A 22,019-nucleotide genomic window follows, 5' to 3' on the forward strand; every position below is an offset into this window, starting at 1 on the left:
AGGAGGGAGGGAGGGAAGGAAGGAAGAGGAAGGGAGGAGGGAGGGAAGGAAGGAGGGAGGAAGGAAGGAGGGAAGGAAGGAAGGAGCGAAGGAGAGAAGGAAGGAGGGAGGAAGGAAGAGGGAGGGAGGGAGGAAGGAAGAAGAAAGAAGGAAGGAGGGATGAAGGAAGGAAGGAGGGAGGGAGGGAGGAAGAAGAAAGAAGGAAGGAAGGAGAGAGGGAGGGAGGAAGAAGAAAGAAGGAAGGAAGGAGAGAGGGAGGGGGAGGGAGGGAAGGAAGGAAGAAGGGAGGGAGGAAGGAGGGAAGGAGGGAGGGAAGGAAGGTAGAAGGAAGGAAGGAGGAAGGAAGGAAGGAGGGAGGGAGGGAGGAAGGAAGAGGGAGGGAGGGAGGGAGGAAGGAAGAAGAAAGAAGGAAGGAGGGATGAAGGAAGGAAGGAGGGAGGGAGGGAGGAAGAAGAAAGAAGGAAGGAGGGAGGGGGAGGGAGGGAGGGAAGGAAGGAAGGAAGGAGGGAGGGAGGGAGGGAAGGAAGAAGGGAGGGAGGAAGGAGGGAAGGAAGGTAGAAGGAAGGAAGGAGGAAGGAAGGAAGGAGGGAGGGAGGGAGGGAAGGAGGGAGGGAAGGAAGGAAGAAGGGAGGGAGGGAGGGAGAAGGGAGGGAGGGAGGGAAGGAAGGAAGAAGGGAGGGAGGAAGGAAGGGAAGGAGGGAGGGAATGAGGAAGTAAGGAATGAAGGAGGGAGGGAAGGAAGGAAGAGGGAGGGAGGGAAGGAGGAAGTAAGGAAGGAGGGAGGGAGGGAAGGAAGGAAGAGGGAGGGAGGAGGGAAGGAAGGAGGGAGGAAGGAAGGAGGGAAGGAAGGAAGGAGAGAAGGAAGGAGGGAGGAAGGAAGAGGGAGGGAGGGAGGAAGGAAGAAGAAAGAAGGAAGGAGGGATGAAGGAAGGAAGGAGGGAGGGAGGGAGGAAGAAGAAAGAAGGAAGGAAGGAGAGAAGGAAGGAAGGAAGAGGGAGGGAAGGAAGAGGGAGGGAGGAAGGAAGGAGGGAGGGAGGAAGGAAGAAGAAAGAAGGAAGGAGGGATGAAGGAAGGAGGGAGGGAGGAAGGAAGGAAGAGGGAGGGAGGGAGGAAGTAAGGAATGAAGGAGGGAGGGAGGGAAGGAGGGAGGGAAGGAGGAAGTAAGGAACGAGGGAGGGAGGAAGTAAGGAAGGAAAGAGGGAAGGAGAGAAGGAAGGAAGGAGGGAGGAAGGAAGGAGGGAGGGAAAGAAGGAAGGAAGAGGGAGGGAGGAAGTAAGGAAGGAAGGAGGGAGGGAGGAAGGAAGGAGGGAGGGAAGGAGGAAGGGAGGGAAGGAAGGAGGGAGGGAAGGAAGGAGGGAGGGAGGGGCCCCCACAGGTCATCCAGCCTTGCCCCCTTTTGTAAGCCCCGTGGCCACGCCCCCTGTACGTCATAGAGGCGCGTGCGTCAACCAGGCCACGCCCCCTTCGCCGCCGCCATTTCTGCGAGGAAGACAACAAGGAAGGAAGGAAAGAGAAGGAGGAGGAGGAGGAGGTGAGGGGATTGGGCCCAGTCTCTCTCTCTCTCTTCCTCCCTCCTTTCCCCCCTTCCCTGTTTTCCAACCGGGGCTCATTTGGGGAGGGAGGAGCGAGGGAGGGAGGCCTTCCTTCCTTCCTTTCCCGACTCAGCCGCGGCCTCCTCCTCTTCCCTGAGGGATTCCTTCCTTCCTTCCTCCCTCCCTGGAGGCCAGGCCTTGAAAGAGAGAGAGAGGGAGAGACACCCGGGGGCCCTTCTGGAGGGAGCCTCCTCCTCCTCGCAGAGCCCGCCTTCAGCTTCCCTTCCCGTTCTCAGCACGGGTTTTCAACTCTCTGCCTTGTGTTTTGATCTCTGTCCTGTGCGTTTCAATCTGTATTTTATAGAAACACGTTTCAGTGTTCGTCTTTTGTAGAAATACAGTTCAGTCGGTTCTTGTGGGTTTTTTCGGGCTATAGGGCCATGTTCTAGAGGCATTCTCTCCTGACGTTTCGCCTGCATCTATGGCAAGCATCCTCAGAGGGAGTGAGGTCTGTTGGAAGTAGGAAAAAGGGTTTATATATCTGTGGAATGGCTGGGGTGGGGCAAAGGACTCTTCTCTGCTGGAGGTAGGTGTGAATGTTTCAACTCCACTTTGGCAGGAAAAACAAAATGCAAAGATACAGAATGGGGAACAACGCTTGGCGTGAGAGCAGGACGTGTGAAAAAGATCTTGGAGTCCTCGTGGACAACAAGTTAACATTAGCCAACAATGTGATGTGGCGGCAAAAAAAGCCAATGGGATTTTGGCCTGCATCAATAGGAGCATAGTGTCTAGATCTAAGGAAGTCATGCTACCCCTCTATTCTGCTTTGGTTAGATCACACCTGGAATATTGTGTCCAATTCTGGGCACCACAATTCAAGAGAGATATTGACAAGCTGGAATGTGTCCAGAGGAGGGCGACTAAAATGATCAAAGGTCTGGAGAACAAGCCTTATGAGGAGCGGCTTAAGGAGCTGGGCATGTTTAGCCTGAAGAAGAGAAGGCTGAGAGGGGATATGATAGCCATGTATCATTATGTGAGAGGAAGCCACAGGGAGGAGGGAGCAAGCTTGTTTTCTGCTTATTTGGAGACTAGGACACAATGGAACAATGGCTTCAAACTACAGGAGAGGAGATTCCATCTGAACATGAGGAAGAACTTCCTGACTATGAGAGCCGTTCAGCAGTGGAACTCTCTGCCCCGGAGTGTGGTGGAGGCTCCTTCTTTGGAAGCTTTGAAACAGAGGCTGGATGGCCATCTGTCAGGGGTGATTTGAATGCAATATTCCTGCTTCTTGGCAGAATGGGGTTGGACTGGATGATGGCCCAGGGGGTCTCTTCCAACTCTTGGATTCTATGATTCTGTGTTCTCAAAAAAAATGCTGTGTCCAGGTTGGTTCATCAGGTGCTCTGCTATGGCTGACTTCTCTGGTTGAAGTAGTCTGCAGTGCCTTTCATGTTCCTTGATGTGTGTCTGGGCAATACTGCTGCGTTTGGTGGTCCCTGTGTAGACTTGTCCACAGCTGCATGGTACACGGTAGACTCCTGCAGAGGCAAGAGGATCCCTCTTGTCCTTTGTTGAACGTAGCATTTGTTGGATTTTCTTGGTGGGTCTGTAGATTTGTATGTTGTGTTTCCTCATCAGCTTCCCTATGCGATCAGTGGTTCCCTTGATGTCTGGCAGGAACACTTTTCCTCTGGGTGGATCTTCGTCTTTATTCTCGTGGCTTGTTCTCGGTTGTCTTGCAGCTCTTCTGATGTCTGAGGTGGAGTCTCCATTGGCCTGGAGAGCCCAGTTGAGGTGGTTCAGTTCATCTTGGAGGAGGTGGGCTTCGCAGATTCTTTTTGCATGGTCTGCCAAGGCTTTAATGGTGCATTTTTTAAAATTCAGTATTTGTATTTTATGGTTTTTTATATTGCTTACAATGTGTTTAGTTCTGCTGTAACCCGCCTTGAGACACGAGGGGAGGCGGGTTAGAAACACAATTATTGTTATTGTCTTGTCGAAGGCTTTCATGGCCGGAATCACTGGGTTGCTGTGAGTTTTTCAAGCTGTGTGGCAAACATGTTCCTACAGCACTCCCTCCTGACGTTTTGCCTGCTGCATCTTCAGCGGTTCAGTTGGAGGTCAAGCAAGTGGGGTGTGCAGAATATCTGCAGGATGTCCAGGGTCAGTGGAAAGAACCCTTGTTTCAAGGAGTTGTGAATGTTGCAGCATTGGGGCCCACGCCCCACGCCCTAGCCACCCACCCTGCCCACTACCCACACCAAAACTGCCCTCCCATCGCCTGACCACAATCCCTAGCTGCCCTCCCTACCCACTCCTCACACCCAGGTCACCCTCCCTGCCCACACATAAAGGGCCTTCCCTGCCCCACTCCCCACACCGAAACCTCACTCCGAAGGTGCCCTCCCTGCCTACTTGTCTCACCCATGCTGCCCTCCCTCCCCATGTCCAAGGCGGACTCCCTGCCCACTCCCCACACACAAGCTGCATTCCCAAGCTGCCCTCCCTGCCCATTCCCCATGCCCAAGCCACCCTCCCTGCCCACTCCCCACCAAAACTGCCCTCCGTACCCGCTCTTCACACCCAAGTCGCCCTCCCTGCCCACTCCCCACACCGAAGCCTCACTCCAAAGGTGCCCTCCATGCCTACTTGTCTCACCCATGCTGCCCTCCCTGCTCATTCCCCACACACAAGCTGCAATGCCAAGCTGCCCTCCCTACCCGCTCCTCACACCCGTCGCCCTCCCTGCCCACACACAAAGGGCCTTCCGTGCCCACTCCCCACTCCAAAGCCTCACTCCCAAGGTGCCCTCCCTGCCTACTTCTCTCACCCATGCTACCCTCCCTCCCCATGCCCAAGGCAGACTCCCTGCCTACTCCCCACATCCAAGCTGCATTCCCAAGCTGCCCTTCCCACCCACTTGTCCATACCCAAAGTCCCATCCTTGCCATTCCTCCCACCCAAGCTGCCCTCCCTGCCCACACCCAAGCCACCCTTCCTGCCCATTTCCTACACCCAAGGCACCCTCATTTCCACTCCTCACACCCAGCCCCCCTCCTTTCCCACTCCTCATACCCAGCCCCCTCCCCAGCCCCCAGCCCAACCTTTGAGTTCATATAATTCTTTCTCCCACTGGACGTAGCCTGTCAGTAGGCAATGTTGAAATAGGGCAGTGATGTCTTCTGGGAAATTCCAGTTAATGAGTATGATGGTGTCTGCTGGGGGGCCCTTGGTGAATAGGGACACCACATCCAAGCTGGTCCTTTTGTCATTGGTGTTGAGTTTGCAATAGCTGATTTTTTTTCTATGAAGTGGGCAGAGTCCTTAATGTAGTGTGTAGTGAGTCCAATACTGGTTTGTAATTGTGAGGCCAGACATTTTGCCAAAATGTAGTCAACTACATTAAAAAATCTCTACTGACCAAGAGGTCATGAGTTGGAAGCCAGCCCGGGTCGGAGTGAGCTTCCGGCCATTTGTCTTGCTTGCTGTCAACCTTTCCAGCCCGAAATACAGTTGGATCTGTCAAGTAAGAAATTTAAGTACCGCTTATGCGGGAAGGCTAATTTAACTAATTTATTTATTTATTGTGTCATCAGCAACCATGCCATTGTATTACATGTATTGTATAGTTCTAACAGAACAAAACAAACAAACGGATAAAAAACACAAATTTTGCAAACTTGGTAGTTGATTAAATGTCCTTTGACCAGTATCTGGCCACTTGGAGTGCCTCTGGTGTTGCCTCAAGGAGGTCCTCCATGGTGCATGTGGCAGGGCTCAGGTTGCATTGAAGCAGGTGGTCTGTGGTGTGCTCTTCTCCACACTCACATGTTGTGGATTTCACTTTGTGGCCCCATTTCTTAAGGTTGGCTCTGCATCTCGTGGTGCCAGAGCGCAGTCTGTCCAGTGCCTTCCAAGTCGCCCAGTCTTCTGTGTGCCCAGGGGGGAGTCTCTCGTATGGTATCACCCACGGATTGAGGTGCTGGGTTTGAGCCTGCCACTTTTGGACTCTCACTTGCTGAGGTGTTCCAGCGAGTGTCTCTGTAGATCTTAGAAAACTATTTCTTGGTTTAAGTCATTGGCATGCTGGCTGATACCCAAACAGGGGATGAGCTGGAGATGTCACTGCCTTGGTCCTTTCACTATTGGCTGCTACTTCCCGGCGGATGTCAGGTGGTGCAATACCAGCTAGACCAGGGTTTCACGAACTTTTTAAACAGAGGGCCAGGTCACAATCCCTCAGACTGTTGGCAGGCCGGATCTTAATTCAAAAAAATCATGCACACTGCAAATATCTTATTTGTAGTGCAAAAAACATTTTAAAACAATACAATTTTAACAAATATAAACTTATTAGTATTTCAATGGAACGTGTGGCCCTGCTTTTGGCTGATGAGAAAGGATTGTTGTTGTTATTGTGTGATTTGAAGTCGCTTCAGACTTAGGTTGACCCTAAGCGAGGGCCGGGTAAATCACCTCGGAGGGCCGCATCTGGCCCCTGGGCCTTAGTTTGATGACCCCTGAGCTAGACAGTGTAATTTCTCCAGTGGTGTAGGGCACACACACCCTGTGATAATGCGGCATGTCTCATTAAGAGCCACATCCACTGTTTTAGTGTGGTGAGATGTGTTCCACACTGGGCATGCGTACTCAGCAGCAGAGTAGCATAGCGCAAGGGCAGATGTCTTCACTGTGTCTGGTTGTGATCCCCAGGTTGTGCCAGTCAGCTTTCGTATGATATTGTTTCTAGCGCCCACTTTTTCTTGACGTTCAGGCAGTGCTTCTTGTAGGTCAGAGGACGGTCCAGAGTGACTCCCAGGTATTTGGGTGCACTGCAATGCTCCAGTGGGATTCCTTCCCAGGTAATCTTCAGACTCGGGATGCTTGTCTGTTCTTAAGGTGAAAGGCACATGTCTGTGTTTTAGATGGATTAGGGATCAGTTGGTTTTCCCTGTAATAGGCAGTAAGGGCACCTAGAGCTTTGGAGAGCTTCTGTTCAACCATCTCAAAGCTCCCTGCTTGAGCAGTAATGGCACGATCATCAGCATAGATGAAACTCTCTGTCCCTTCTGGCAGTGGCTGGTCATTCTGGAATTTTTCTCCATTTAATATTGCATTATATAACTATTAATTTTGGATTTGTTTTCCCCCGAAATAATTTATAATATTCTGGTCCAAATCCATCCCACCCTGGGGCTTTACCATTCTTCAATTTCGATTTTACTTTCTCTATTGTTTTCTCGCTTATTGGGGCTTCTAACAATTTCCTATCCTCCTCCCTTAATTTTATATTCCAATTTCCTTCCACATATTCATTTATTTTATCAATTGAGTGTTCTCGTATTTGATGTAGCTCTGAGTAGAATTCCTCGAATATTTTAAACCTTTTTTTCATTAATCTACATATCTTTCCTTGCCAACATTCTGACCTTGCCAACATTCTTGAATTTCTGTTACTATATTCAAAGAATTCTCTCCTTAGATATATCATTTTTTTTCCAGCTGATCCATCTCCATTTTGTTCATTTCTTCTTTTCTTGCCCTTAATTCATTGGATATAAACTTGGTTCTTTTTATATTCTACTGATTTTGCCATTTTCCTATCCCTTTTTCTTTCAAAATATTCCTTTCTTCCTGCTTCTTTCTTACCTTTGATGCTTCTTTTATTATCAGCCCTCTCATCATTGCTTTCATCATAATAAGGCTCTTGATATTTCTTTATTGTTTCAGTCCCAGATTTCTTCTCACTGTTTTGCTAATTCATTTACAGTTGCCTCCTGTTTTAGTATTCTAGGATTATATCTCCATCTTTTTATCTGACTGTAACCTTGCTTAATTTAAATTTCTATACTGACTAGAGCAGGGGTCCTCAAACTAATGCGGCCCTCCAAGGTCGTTTACCCGGACCTCGCTTAGGGTCAAACTAAGTCTGTAATGACTTGAAAGCAAACAACAACAACAACCCTATCTCATCAACCAAAGCAGGCCCACACTTCCCATTGAAATACGAATCAATTAATATGTTTAAAATTGTTCTTCATTTTAATTATTGTAGTGTTTTTATGTTTTTTTGCACTACAAATAAGATATGTGCAGTGTGCATAGGAATTCATTCTTTTTTTCCTTCAAATTATAATCCGGCCCTCCAACACTTTGAGGGACTGTGACCTGGCCTTCTGTTTAAAAAGTGTGAGGACTCCTGGACTAGAGCATGATCAGTAATCCTTATATTTCCTTTTTCGGTATTTGTAACTTTGACGCTTGATGCTCAGGTGTCGGCAATGGCTGGGAGGGCCTTTGCACAGTTAAAACTCGTGCGCCACTTGCTCCCGTACCTCATGAAATCTGATCTGGCCATGGTGCTCCATGCCCTAGTCACCTCTTGGTTGGATTACTGCAATGCGCTCTACGTAGGGTTGCCCTTAAAGATGACCCGGAAACTACAGTTGGTCCAGAGATCTGCAGCCAAACTACTCACGGGAGCTGATTACAGAGAGCGGTCAACCCTCCTGTTTAAACAGCTCCACTAGCTTCCAATAAGTTTCCATTCCCAATTCAAGGTGCAGGTCATCACCTATAAAGCCCTCAACGGTTCGGGACCTGCTTATCTTCGCGATCGCATCTTCCCCTATGAACCAGCGCGTACCTTGAGATCTTCTGGGGAGGCACTGCCCTCTCTCCCCCGCCGTCACATGCACAGTTGATGGGGACGAGGGAGAGAGCCTTCTCGGTGGTGGCCCCCTGGCTCTGGAACTCCCTCCCTAGGGAGATCAGATGGGCTCCCACCTTGTCCTCCTTTCGTAGTCAACTAAAAACCTGGATGTTCTGGTGCGCTTTTGACTAAGCAGCTCACCAGTAACTTTCTTGTCCCTACTTGAAGTTCCGCACTTTACACTGGCATACGTTCTACCACAATATGCGTTATAAGAGTATTTCCTGCCCAGTTTACTGTATTGTTGTGTAGCGGAAAACGTAGTTTCCCAAGGTTCTTACCAGTTTGCTATGAATCCAAAACAGGAGTCCAAGAGTCTAGCAAGCAAGCACAAGCCTTTATTCTCTATTGCGCAATAGGAGACAGGCAGAGAAGTCATGTACATCACATGGCAGTCCAAGTTCTGTCTGCCCCAGACCCTCTGGTCCTGGGGCTTTTATAATAGGGCTGTTTACGAAGAAGACGTTCCCCTTTTCTCCTATCGACAGTTTTAGGTTGGGCAACCCATTCCTCCTGCGTCAACAGTTCGGGGAATTGGGCCACCACAAACCTTCCATATTTAGCAAGACCCTCTCTCTGTCAACATCCCCCCATATACATTAAATATAGCAAAACCTATTGCATACATTTCTTAACAGTAACTAGCTAACCACATTGGCTGACCACAAACGGTCTCTTGGAACAAGCTGACACTATTGCAACACCTGCTTCCAGAGGGCAGAGAGGCAAAGTTTGCTCTTTAGATTAAGAAGTTGGAAATATGCTCTTTCTGATACATATTAAGATAGACAGTATTCAAAATGGAGTCACTTTGGTTCATGGCTCCCATCAGTTGCACTTTCCTGCGCTCCTATAAAATGTATTGCATTCATTGAATCTATACCTCAGCTGTGTTTCTTTCAGCCGTATTGTTTTTATATTGTGCTGTTATTTGTTTTTATCTGATGTTTTAATTGGTTAAGTGTTTTACATATGTGTTTTAATTGTAATTTTGGGCGTGTCCTTTGTAAGCCGCCCCTGGTTGGCGGGATATAAAAATAAAGTTATATTATTATTATTATTATTATTATCTAACAATTTTTTTTTGTAATAGACATATAGTCCATTCTTTTGTATGTTTTATGCACTTCTGAAAAATATGTATACCTTGTCTCATCTCCGTTTAGTAATCTCCAAACATCTCTCAATCTCCATTTGCCCATAGTCCTACTTAACTTTGTCTTATTGTTACTTTCATCTCTAGCTGTTGGGTTAGATTTATCTTCTACTGTATCCATTACCATATTCATATCCCCTCCAAAAATTATATATTTTTCTTGCCAGTTAGTTATTTTCTTTAACACTTTATTGTAAAATTCTTCTTTCTTTTCATTGGGGGCATAAACATTCACTAGTACACATTTGTCTTGTCCAATTTCTCCTTCCATTATTATAAATCTACCTTCTTAGTCTTTCAGTACCTCAGTTTTCACAAAATTACATTACTTTGCTGCAATTACGGCTCCACCTCTAGATTTAGAGTTGCCATATGGTTTCTCATAATATTTCACCCAGTTTAACTTTAGTTCATTTACATCTTCCTGTTTTTGATGAGTTTCTTGGAGAAAATAAACATGTGCAGCATTTTTAAAAACAATCCTTCAATTCTATTCTTTTATACCAACTCCCAAGACATCTTGTATTAAGCGTTGCCACTTTTATTTTATCTGTCATTTTTATACCATATGTTGTTAACTTGTGAACTCCACACAGTGTTTCTCATCCCACTTCCCCTTAGTCCCGTTACCCTTATGCCCCTTGTCCATTCCCCCTTCCCTCTTGGCATTTGAATGTTTCCAATTTTTATTATTCCCTGGAAACTGCCCTGAGTCTCCTCTAGGAGAGAGGATGGGTTATAAATATATTATTAGTAGTAGTAGTAGTATTTGTATGCCGCTTTATCTCCCCGAAGGGAGATAATAGGCTTGGGCGATCCAGTTCGTTAATTTTGTTATTCGTTATTGATTCGTATTTAAATTAGCTTACGACCCAATATCGAGCCATGCAGGAATATTGTGAGGAGTAATTAAGAATCGATTTTTTCCTCTATTTTCGTAATTATTTCGTAATTATTTTCGTATGTCTGGTGCATTATATTGTATATATATTGTATATTATATTATATTACTATATATTATATATTATATTACTATATTATAATAAATTGGACCTTAGGGAAGGCTGAGCGAAGGAAGATCGATGCTTTTGAGCTGTGGTGTTGGAGGAAGGTTCTGAGAGTGCCTTGGACTGTGAGAAGATCCAACCAGTCCATCCTCCAGGAAATAAAGCCCGACTGCTCACTGGAGGGAAAGATACTAGAGACAAAGTGGAAGTCCTTTGGCCACATCATGAGGAGACAGGAAAGCCTAGAGAAGACAATTATGCTGGGGAAAGTGGAAGGCAAAAGGAAGAGGGGCCGACCAAGGGCAAGATGGATGGATGGCATCCTTGAAGTGACTGGACTGCCCTTGAGGGAGCTGGGGGTGGTAACGGCCGACAGGGAGCTCTGGCGTGGGCTGGTCCATGAGGTCACGAAGAGTCGGAGACGACTGAACGAATGAACAACAACAACAATTACTATATTATTATATTAGAATTGTATATTATAATATAATATAATAATATATAAGATATAATATAATATATAATAATACTATAATATAATATATATAATATAATATAATATAATAAATTATTATATTATATATATATATTATATTATAATAATAATATATAATATAATAATATAATTATAATATAATATAGTTGTTGTTCCCCCTGTCCCATTTGGAGGTTTTTTTTAGCATATTGCGCAATCGCGTCCGCCATTAACGGATCGATTCGTAATTTTCGAAATTTCGAAATCTTGGAATTTCGGAAGTCCTCAGAATTTCGAAACGCTAGCGCACACTAGAAACAAAACGAGTTTAGAACCAATTTTTTTCTTGATTGCCCAAGCCTAGGAGATAAATATTAGAAGGGGTTCCCCTTTCTTCCTTCTATCATTCATTCTTTTTGTTCTCCATCCCTTTTTTCTTTCTGGATTCATTCCCTTCTTGTTTAAGAATCAGTGATTGCTTTGCTAGCATTTGTGTACGTGCTTGAGACCCTGATGTCTTCATTTCTTGGTATTCCCATTTTCAACATGACCCATGAAGGGAAAGGGGGAAAGTCTTGCAGGGAAAGGTTGCTGCCTGTCCTCACTGATCTTTTGCTTCTTTCTTCACCAGGGAAAGGAAGATTCTATGGAGCCATCTCTTGGGTACACTTAGGAGACCAATAATATTGGAAGAAGAAGAAGAAATCTTCCCAAGGTGATGGTCTTGCTGAATTCTTGAGTTCAATTAAGATAAGAAAGGGAAATAGGGCCAAGTATCCATATTGCCATTCAACAACCATATCACTGTTGACATGGAAGAGAAAGCATTTAAATGCCTGGAGTGCGGAAAGAGTTTTACTCAGAAGGTTCATCTTCAGCAACAAGGAAGGACTCACACTGGGGAGAAACCCTATAAGTGCCTGGAGTGTATACAGAGCTACACTCAAAATTCAGTGCTACCTTCACATCAAAGCACTCACACTGGGGAGGAACCCTATAAATGCCTGGAGTATGGAAACAGCTTCACTTATAATGCAAGTCTACATAGACATCAAGGAACTCACACTGGGGAGAAACCCTATAAATGTCTGGAGTGTGGATTCAGCTTCACTCTTATTTCAAATCTACATTCACATCAAAAGATTCACACTGGGGAGAAACCCTATAAATGCCTGGAGTGTGGACAGAGCTTCACTCAGAGTACAGATCTACGTGTCCATCAAAGGATTCACACTGGGGAGAAACCATTTAAATGCTTGGAGTGTGGACAGAGCTTCACTGAAAATGGAAGTCTACGTGTGCATCAAAGAATTCACACTGGGGAGAAACCCTACAAATGCCTGGAGTGTGGACAGAGCTTCACTCAGAGTTCAGGTCTACGTTCACATCAAAGGATTCACACTGGGGAGAAACCCTATAAATGTCTGGAGTGTGGATTCAGCTTCACTCATATTTCAAATCTACATAGACATCAAAAGATTCACACTGGGGAGAAACCCTATAAATGCCTGGAGTGTGGGCAGAGCTTCACTCAGAGTACAGATCTACGTGTCCATCAAAGGATTCACACTGGGGAGAAACCCTACAAATGCCTGGAGTGTGGGCAGAGCTTCACTCAGAGTACAGATCTACGTGTCCATCAAAGGATTCACACTGGGGAGAAACCGTTTAAATGCTTGGAGTGTGGACAGAGCTTCACTGCAAATGGAAGTCTACATGTGCATCAAAGAATTCACACTGGGGAGAAACCCTACAAATGCCTGGAGTGTGGACAGAGCTTCACTCAGAGTACAGATCTACGTTCACATCAAAGGATTCACACTGGGGAGAAACCCTATAAATGTCTGGAGTGTGGATTGAGCTTCACTCGTATTTCAAATCTACATAGACATCAAAAGATCCACACTGGGGAGAAACCCTATAAATGCCTGGAGTGTGGGCAGAGCTTCACTCAGAGTACAGATCTACGTGTCCATCAAAGGATTCACACTGGGGAGAAACCCTACAAATGCCTGGAGTGTGGGCAGAGCTTCACTCAGAGTACAGATCTACGTGTCCATCAAAGGATTCACACTGGGGAGAAACCGTTTAAATGCTTGGAGTGTGGACAGAGCTTCACTGCAAATGGAAGTCTACGTGTGCATCAGAGAATTCACACTGGGGAGAAACCCTACAAATGCCTGGAGTGTGGACAGAGCTTCACTGCAAATGGAAGTCTACGTGTGCATCAAAGAATTCACACTGGGGAGAAACCCTACAAATGCCTGGAGTGTGGACAGAGCTTCACTCAGAGTACAGATCTACGTTCACATCAAAGGATTCACACTGGGGAGAAACCCTATAAATGTCTGGAGTGTGGATTGAGCTTCACTCATATTTCAAATCTACATAGACATCAAAAGATCCACACTGGGGAGAAACCCTATAAATGCCTGGAGTGTGGACAGAGCTTCACTCAGAGTACAGATCTACGTGTCCATCAAAGGATTCACACTGGGGAGAAACCGTTCAAATGCTTGGAGTGTGGACAGAGCTTCACTGCAAATGGAAGTCTACGTGTGCATCAGAGAATTCACACTGGGGAGAAACCCTACAAATGCCTGGAGTGTGGACAGAGCTACACTCAGAGTTCAGATCTACGTTCACATCAAAGGATTCACACTGGGGAGAAACCGTTTAAATGCTTGGGGTGTGGACAGAGCTTCACTCGGAATGGAAGTCTACGTATCCATCAAAGGATTCACACTGGGGAGAAACGCTACAAATGCCTGGAGTGTGGTCAGAGCTTCACTCAGAGTTCAGGTCTATGTTCACATCAAAGGATTCACACTGGGGAGAAACCCTATAAATGTCTGGAGTGTGGATTGAGCTTCACTCATATTTCAAATCTACATAGACATCAAAAGATTCACACTGGGAAAAAACCCTATAAATGCCTGTAGTGTGGACAGAGCTTCACTCAGAGAACATATCCACATTCACATCAAAGGAGTCACACTGGGGAGAAACCCTATACATGCCTGGAGTGTGGAAAAATATTGACTTGTTCAAATCTACATAGACATCAAAGGACTCACACTGGGGAGAAACCGTTTAAATGCTTGTGGTGTGGACAGAGCTTCACTGAAAATGGAAGTCTACGTGTGCATCAAAGGACTCACACTGGGGAGAAACCGTTTAAATGCTTGGAGTGTGGAAAGAGCTTCACTCAGAGTTCAGATCTACGTTCACATCAAAGGACTCACACTGGGGAGAAACCGTTTAAATGCTTGGAGTGTGGACAGAGCTTCACTCGGAATGAAAATCTACGTGTCCATCAAAGGATTCACACTGGGGAGAAACCATTTAAATGCTTGGATTGTGGACACAGCTTCACTGAAAATGGAAGTCTACGTGTGCATCAAAGGATTCACACTGGGGAGATACCCTACAAGTACCTGGAGTGTGGACAGAGCTTCACTCAGAGTTCACATCTACGTGTGCATCAAAGGACTCACACTGGGGAGAAACCCTACAAATGCTCAGAGTGTGGACACAGCTTCACTCAGAGTGGAAAGCTATGTGTGCATCAAAGGACTCACACTAGGGAGATACCCAATAAATGCTTAGAGTGTGGACACAACTTCATTAACAGTGGAGACTGTGCATGCGTCAACAAGAGTAGACGTGCCTAATTTCTCTCCTAACTACAAGCACAATTAAAACCTCAAAAAGCCCATAAAGTGTCATAAATCTCTCCCTAACTGGGTTCCAGATCAGAAGAGAGAAGAGAGGAGGCTGAGCGGTCATGACTGAAGGTTACCAAAGCCATAAATCTCTGAATACAAACAGAAGACCGGGCGATAGTAAGTATGGCTGATAGAAAGGGGAAGAGTGAACAAGATTATAACCGCATTGGAATATCTTAAATTAAACATGGAGAGTTTAAGACAGGGAAACGAGCAGAGAAGAGAACAAATTGCACAAATTTATAATTGTCTTGGGCTAATAGTATTTATTTATTTATTTTATCGTGTCAGTAGCAACCAAACAATTGTATTACATTTTTTTAATAGTAACTAAGGTAGAAGAATGCCAAGAAAATTTCAAAGAGACAGAAGCCAAGCTGAGAAGATAAGAAGATGAATTGATGGCTTTGAAAAACTTAAATCGAAATCTCCTTCAAAACGTTGGTGACCTTGAAGACCGCTCGTGAAGATCCAGATAAGACCAAGGACAAGCCAGCTGGACAAAATGCACTGAAAGACCTGGAAGCTGCAGGGACAGGCTTACCTCAGAGATGATTTCCTATGGGAAATCCAAAAGATATGGAAGAAAAAAGAATCTCAAGGAACTTGAAGGACATGGATTTTGACTTGGAAAAAATTAAAAATATTGAGAAGCAATCACAAGATCTTAAAAGACAGAAAATAAGAGAGGAGAATAGAAGAATTGAAACAAGATCCAGTACAGAGACATAGGAATGAACAGCCTAAGAAGTGTGGAATAATGAAATGTGGACAAATGGGGTTAAATGGGTGGAAGAAGTTGCAAGAGAGGAGAACCGGGAAGGGCAGCACAGTCCCCAAGGGAGAGTCTGGGGATGAAAGAGAACAAAGGGAAAACTCTTTCAGGTCTCCCTCTGAGGGAAGGAGGGAGAGGTCTGGACTCGGAGGGGAAGAATGGGAAGACAAGCAGACAGCGAAAAGAAACTACAGGAGGGTAAATGCAAATAATATATGTGTGAAGTAGTAACGATGTAGCATCATTGCAATGGTTTATTTACTCCACAACAAAGATCAAAAGTTATGAAAATGGTTAAAGATTGTGTTTTAGTGTATTGTTTATTGCCTGTGTTTATTTTGCTTAATTGTGATAATTTGCTTAGGTATTGTACTGTTGTATTGTTATATTGTATTGTTATATTGTATTGCCATACTGTGTGTCGAGGCCTTGGCCTTTGTAAGCCGCATCGAGTCGTTTGGGAGATGCTAGCGGGGTACAAATAAAGTTTATTTATTTATTTATTTATTTAATCGTGTCATCAGCAACCATACCATTGTGTTACAATTCTAACAGAACAAAACAAACACACAGATTAAAAAGAAAAAAAACACACAGATTTGGCAAACTTGGTAGTTGGTTAAATGTCCTTTGACCAGTATCTGGCCACTTGGAGTGCCTCTGGTGTTACCGCAAGAAGGTCCTCCATTGTGCATGTGGCAGGGCTCAGGGTGCATTGCAGCAGGTGGTCAGTGGTATGCTCTTCTCCACACTCACATGCCGAGGATTCCACCCTGTAGCCCCATTTCTGAAGGTTGGCTCTGCATCTCGTGGTGCCAGAGCGCAGTCTGTTCAGCGCCTTCCAAGTCGCCCAGTCTTCTGTGTGTCCAGGGGGGAGTCTCTCATCTGGTATCACCCATGGATTGAGGTGCTGGGTTTGAGCCTGCCACTTTTGGACTCTCGCTTGCTGGGGTGTTCCAGCGAGTGTCTCTGTAGATCTAAGAAAACTATGTCTTGATTTAAGTCGTTGACGTGCTGGCTGATACCCAAACAGGGGATGAGCTGGAGATGTCTCTGCCTTGGTCCTTTCACTATTGGCTGCTACTTCCCGGCGGATGTCAGGTGGTGCAATACCAGCTAAGTAGTAGTAGAAATACCAGTGTAATTTCTCTAGTGGTGTGGGGCACACCCAGTGATAATGCGGCATGTCTCATTAAGAGCCACGTCTGTTTTAGCGTGGTGAGATGTGTTCCACACTGGGCATGCATACTCGGCAGCAGAGTAGCATAGCGCAAGGGCAGATGTCTTCACTGTGTCTGGTTGTGATCCCCAGGTTGTGCCAGTCAGCTTTCGTATGATGTTGTTTCTAGCGAGTTTAATAATAATAATAGTAATAATAATAATAATAATAATAATAATAATAAAAGGTAGACATTTTATTTTTGCAAGAATCTCACAAGAGAATGGGGAACAGGACTCTATTATTTAATGATAGGATTTGAAGTCAGGTTTATGAATCGAGGTTCAAATAGAGCACATGGTGTGGCGATTTTAATTAAAAAATACAAAAGATTTCCAGGTGGAAAATGTAAAAAAGGATTCAGAGGGGTGGTGGGTAATGATATAAAGAAAAATAGGAAAAAGTAGAATTACTCTGGTCTGTATATACGCCCCAAACAACAATTAAAACAGGTATTTAGAATGGTGGATAAATTTGCACAAGGCAGAGAAACAACAGAAGGTTAATCATAAGGAATACAATATGACTTGGCCACAGTGGTCCACGTTCTCGTTACATCCAGGATAGACTACTGCAACGCTCTCTACGTAGGGTTGCCTTTGAAGACTACTCAGAAGCTTCAAATAGTCCAACGAGAGGCAGCCAGGTCAATAACTGGGGCGGCATACAGGGAGCATACAACTCCCGTTTTACGCCAGCTCCACTGGCTGCCAGTTTGCTGCCAGGCACTATATAAAGTGCTGGCTTTGGCGTATAAAGCCCTAAATGGCCCCGGCCCAATTTACTTGTCCAAATGCATCTCCCTCTATGAACCATCGCAGAGATTAAGATCCTCCGGGGACGCCCTGCTCTCTGTCCCGCCATTGTGGCAGGCGCGACTGGTAGGGATGAGAGACAGGGCCTTCTCGGAGGCTGCCTCGTGACCCCTCCGTAATGGCCAAACAACCCTCAGGTTGAGAACCGCTGATCTATGGTAAAATATTTGTTTTAAAATTGGAGGAATTCAATAATTTATCAGGATTATATATAAACATTATTAAATCAGAGATACTATGTCTTAATATGCATACGAGAAGCTCGGCTTGTCATTGAACATTGAAAAAACCAAGGTGCTTTTCCAGCAGGAACCAGCCAACCCCTCTCCAATGCCAGTGATACAGCTTAACAGTGTAACATTAGAAAATGTTGATCATTTCTGCTACCTTGGCAGCCACCTCTCCACCAAAGTCAACATCGACGCCGAAATACAACACCACCTGAGCTCTGCAAGCGCAGCATTTTTCCGAATGAAGCAGAGAGTGTTTGAGGACCGGGATGTCCGTAGGGATACCAAGGTGCTTGTTTATAAAGCTATTGTCTTCCCAACCCTGCTCTATGCCTGTGAGACGTGGACTGTCTACAGACGTCACATGCAACTCCTGGAGCGATTCCATCAGCGCTGCCTCCGGAAAAACCTGCAAATCTCTTGGGAAGACAAGCGGAGAAACGTCAGCGTGCTGGAAGAAGCAAAGACCACCAGCATTGAAGCAATGGTCCTCTGCCACCAACTCCGCTGGACCGGCCATGTTGTCCGGATGCCCGACCACTGTCTCCCAAAGCAGCTGCTCTACTCCGAGCTCAAGAACGGAAAATGGAATGTTGGTGGACAGGAAAAGAGATTGAAAGACGGGCTCAAAGCCAACCTTAAAAACTCTGGCATAGACACTGAGAACTGGGAAGCCCTGGCCCTTGACCGCTCCTGCTGGAGGTCAGCTGTGACCAGCAGTGCTGCAGAATTTGAGGAGGCACGAGTGGAGGGTGAAAAAGAGAAACGTGCCAAGAGTAAGGCGCGTCAAGCCAACCCTGACTGAGACCGCCTTCCACCTGGAAACCAATGCCCTCACTGCGGAAGAAGATGCAGAGCAAGAATAGGGCTCCACAGCCACCTACGGACCCACAAGAATATTGGAAGACAATCATCCTCGGAAAGCGAGGGATCGCCTAAGTAAGTCTTAATATCCCACCAAAGGAACAATTGTAGATTAGGAAAATCTCAGGATTGAGATGAGGATTAAAGAAGTTAAGATACTTAGGAATATGGATATACAAAAACCCAAAGAGTATAGTTAAGGGGAATTATAAGATAATATGGAAAATAATTCAAGAAATGGAAAGGAAAAACATTAACAAGAGTGGATAAAATCAGGGCCTTAAAAATGTTCATAATACCAAAAACTTATATTTGTTCCAAACATTACCAAATACAGTAGAAAAGGGGATGTTAAAGGTATGGGATGGAAGAATACAAAAATGGGCAGTTGGCGGGAAAAGACCCAGAATAAGAGATAAATGGCCAAACGCAAAAATGAAGAAGGAGGCTGGGAAATACCAAGCTTAGAAACATACCACCAGGCCTTTCACATTCAAGGTGTCAAGACCCAGGCAAAACAGCCGCTTAAGGGTTAACAAATGGTGTTTAATAGTAATTAACAACTCAAAAGGGCTCTTATCTGCAGAGCAAAACACAAAAGGAGCCTGCCGCTTGCAAGAATGTAAACAAACAAGAGTCCAGGCAATCTCTTCAGCAAAAGGAAAGCAAGAATAAGGCAGGCAAAAAAGGGCTTGAAGTCAGCAACAAAACACAGTCAGTACAGGAGTCCTAACACAAAATCAGCATGAGGAGCGGCTCGAGGTCCAGATAGGAGACAGGCAGAAGCGTAGAGTGGTCAAGACGTTCCAGGGTCAGGGCAGGAGAAAGACTCACGATTCCAAGCCAGGCAAGGTCAGCAGCACGATCACGAAGACACGGTTCTGGAAACAAAGACTCAAGGCGAGAGTTAGCAGCAGGATACACAGGTACACGACACTTTGAACTCTGCAACAAGACTGCTCCAAGGCTACTCCTTAAATCTCATCAGAATCACTAGATTCAGCTTCAGGTGCATCCATTTCCACAGGTGAATATCGTTCTCTCCATAGTTGCCAGTCTGCACTCCGGGCTGCATCCTGCGAAGCAGTATCTGAAACCCATGAGTCTGTGAACCCTTGGAACTCAACACTGGAGGTTGGAGCATTAAGCACATCCTGGACTTCCTGAATCCTAGTCCAGTCCAGCTCTTCATCTTCACTGTCAGATTTTTAGCAGTCTGCTATGTCTTTAAGACGCTTGGAAATAGATTCCTCATCGCTCTCAGAACTGCGTGCTACTCGCTTTACACCACGGTAATCCTCCGTTTCCATCTCCTCACGAGTAAACCCCTGAAAATCCTCCTCATCAGTAGTCTCAAGGAAAATGTCCCTAATGCGCTTCAGCTGTTGCTGAGCGTCTTCCTCTTCCAAGCCTCGTTTCCTCCTACTAGCATTAGTAGTTACTGAAGGCACACGCTGAGTTACAACACAAGCACTGTTAGAAATACAGTATACTAAGAAAAAATGGGTAAATATGGGGGGAAAATTAAAGAAAAAGAAATAATATTCAAATAATGGAATAGGAGAGAAGAAACAAAATGTAAGAAACTGTTTAAAGGAACAATAAGAGTGTGGAAGAAAGAGAACAATCTGGTAACAATATGGTAAATTAATCACAACAAAGACGTAAATGTAGGTAAAGCATTGAAAGAAGAGGGAAAAGATCAGTTGATGAGTTGTACACAGAAGATGGGAATCCTTTAGAGCAGTGGTTCTCAGCCTTGGGTCCCCAGATGTTTTTGGCCTACAACTCCCAGAAATCCCAGCCAGTTTACCAGCTGTTAGGATTTCTGGGAATTGTAGGCCAAAAACATCTGGGGACCCCAGGTTGAGAACCACTGCATTAGAGCAAAAAGAAATTCAGAATTGGGTAGGAGCAGGAAATTGGATCCAAAGTTGGACGGACTGTAAGACAAAATATTTATAGACGGGGAGAGACGGCCCATTTGAGAAGGTGATGAGGAAATGTTTGAGAGGGGAGAAAAAATGGCAGGAGACTTGTACGAACACATTATAACAGTAAAAGAAGAAATAATAGAGGAACTATTCCAAACATGGAGCATTAATATGGAAATTGATAGGGAAAATATCCAAAGGGTGTCGCGCAGCAAGCTGTTGGGGTTCAGCCTGAGTTTGAACTTGAACCTGATTCTCTGGTTGTTCCTCCTGATGCTAATGAAAGTATATTTACTGATGCTAGTGGAAATGTACCTTTTGATGCCAATGCTCCTGAAATTAGTGAGGAAGAAACTTCTGTAGATTTGGAAAATGAAAGTACCAGTGTTCATGAGAATGTTTCAGAGGGAAGCCATGACCTTTCCCTCCCTTCTGCACCTGATAACTGTAATGACAACAGAAGGGGCCAAATTTGGGAAGACAGAAGTAAATGACTCAGTTTGCGTCGATCCTCCCGAATTCAAGAATTAAAAACATTGGCTTCAAAGAAGAAGGGCGGTTCACGGAACCAATTCTTGAGCTTTAATTGCCTTACGCCGGGCTGACTGTCTCAGTTCAGGCATCGTTTCAGAATTGATGAAGACCTTGGCAGTTCTCCCGGTTCCCTGGCCATAGTTTGGGAAGATTTCTAGGATATCAAGTACGGTTAGTGGATTGCTAACAGGTTCCAGTATTTCATAGAATCATAGAATCAAAGAGACCCCATGGGCCATCCAGTCCAACCCCATTCTGCCAAGAAGCAGGAATATTGCATTCAAATCACCCCTGACAGATGGCCATCCAGCCTCTGTTTCAAAGCTTCCAAAGAAGGAGCCTCCACCACACTCCCTCTGGGGCAGAGAGTTCCACTGCTGAACGGCTCTCACAGTCAGGAAGTTCTTCCTCATGTTCAGATGGAATCTCCTCTCTTGTAGTTTGAAGCCATTGTTCCTTTGCGTCCTAGTCTCCAAGGAAGCAGAAAACAAGCTTGCTCCCTCCTCCCTGTGGCTTCCTCTCTCACATTTCCCAGTGAGGCTTTTGGTTTTGCTTTGTCCATTTAAATTCATGTTTGCTGATTTTGCTGTGGCTTTTGACTTGCATTTTTCCTTTATTTTGTAACCATTTTTCTTCGATAAAAAAGGATTGTTTTTCACAGCCAAGTGTGGTGGATAGTTACCTTAGGGCCTCGTTCCCTGCTCTGGATTGCAACACAAGCGGATCTTAGCCACGTCCCATGCACAAGACTCACAGACAAGAGTAGAAATGAACAGGGAAAGAAAATCTTTACTCTTAATAGCAGAGATGAAATACAAACTTGCAATGTTGCATACAAAAAACAAACAGTGCATGTTCCGTCCTCCAGGATCCTGTTTGCCTTACCTCTCAGCTGCTTAAGGTTCTTCCTTTGCACTCTTTCCAGGGATGCTGCAGTTTGCAAAGGCCCTAAAGCAGGGGTCCTCAAACTATGGCCCGGGGGCCGGATGCAGCCCTCCAAGGTCATTTACCCGGACCTCGCTTAGGGTC

The 22,019-nt window shown here is 45.3% G+C and overlaps 1 protein-coding gene across 1 annotated transcript; it reads left to right on the top strand.

The window, feature by feature from the left end:
- Nucleotides 1-1,459: 1,459 nt before the first annotated feature.
- On the top strand, nt 1,460-15,864 carry LOC132761664 (zinc finger protein 850-like). Its single transcript, XM_067472313.1, has 2 exons — nt 1,460-1,531; nt 11,523-15,864. Exon 2 carries the CDS (start codon nt 11,704-11,706, stop codon nt 13,831-13,833), a length of 2,130 nt encoding a protein of 709 aa, XP_067328414.1. The 5' UTR covers nt 1,460-1,531; nt 11,523-11,703; the 3' UTR covers nt 13,834-15,864.
- Nucleotides 15,865-22,019: the final 6,155 nt, after the last annotated feature.

The sequence above is a fragment of the Anolis sagrei genome, chromosome 1 (genome assembly GCF_037176765.1).
Source record: "Anolis sagrei isolate rAnoSag1 chromosome 1, rAnoSag1.mat, whole genome shotgun sequence".
Lineage (NCBI taxonomy): Eukaryota > Metazoa > Chordata > Lepidosauria > Squamata > Dactyloidae > Anolis > Anolis sagrei.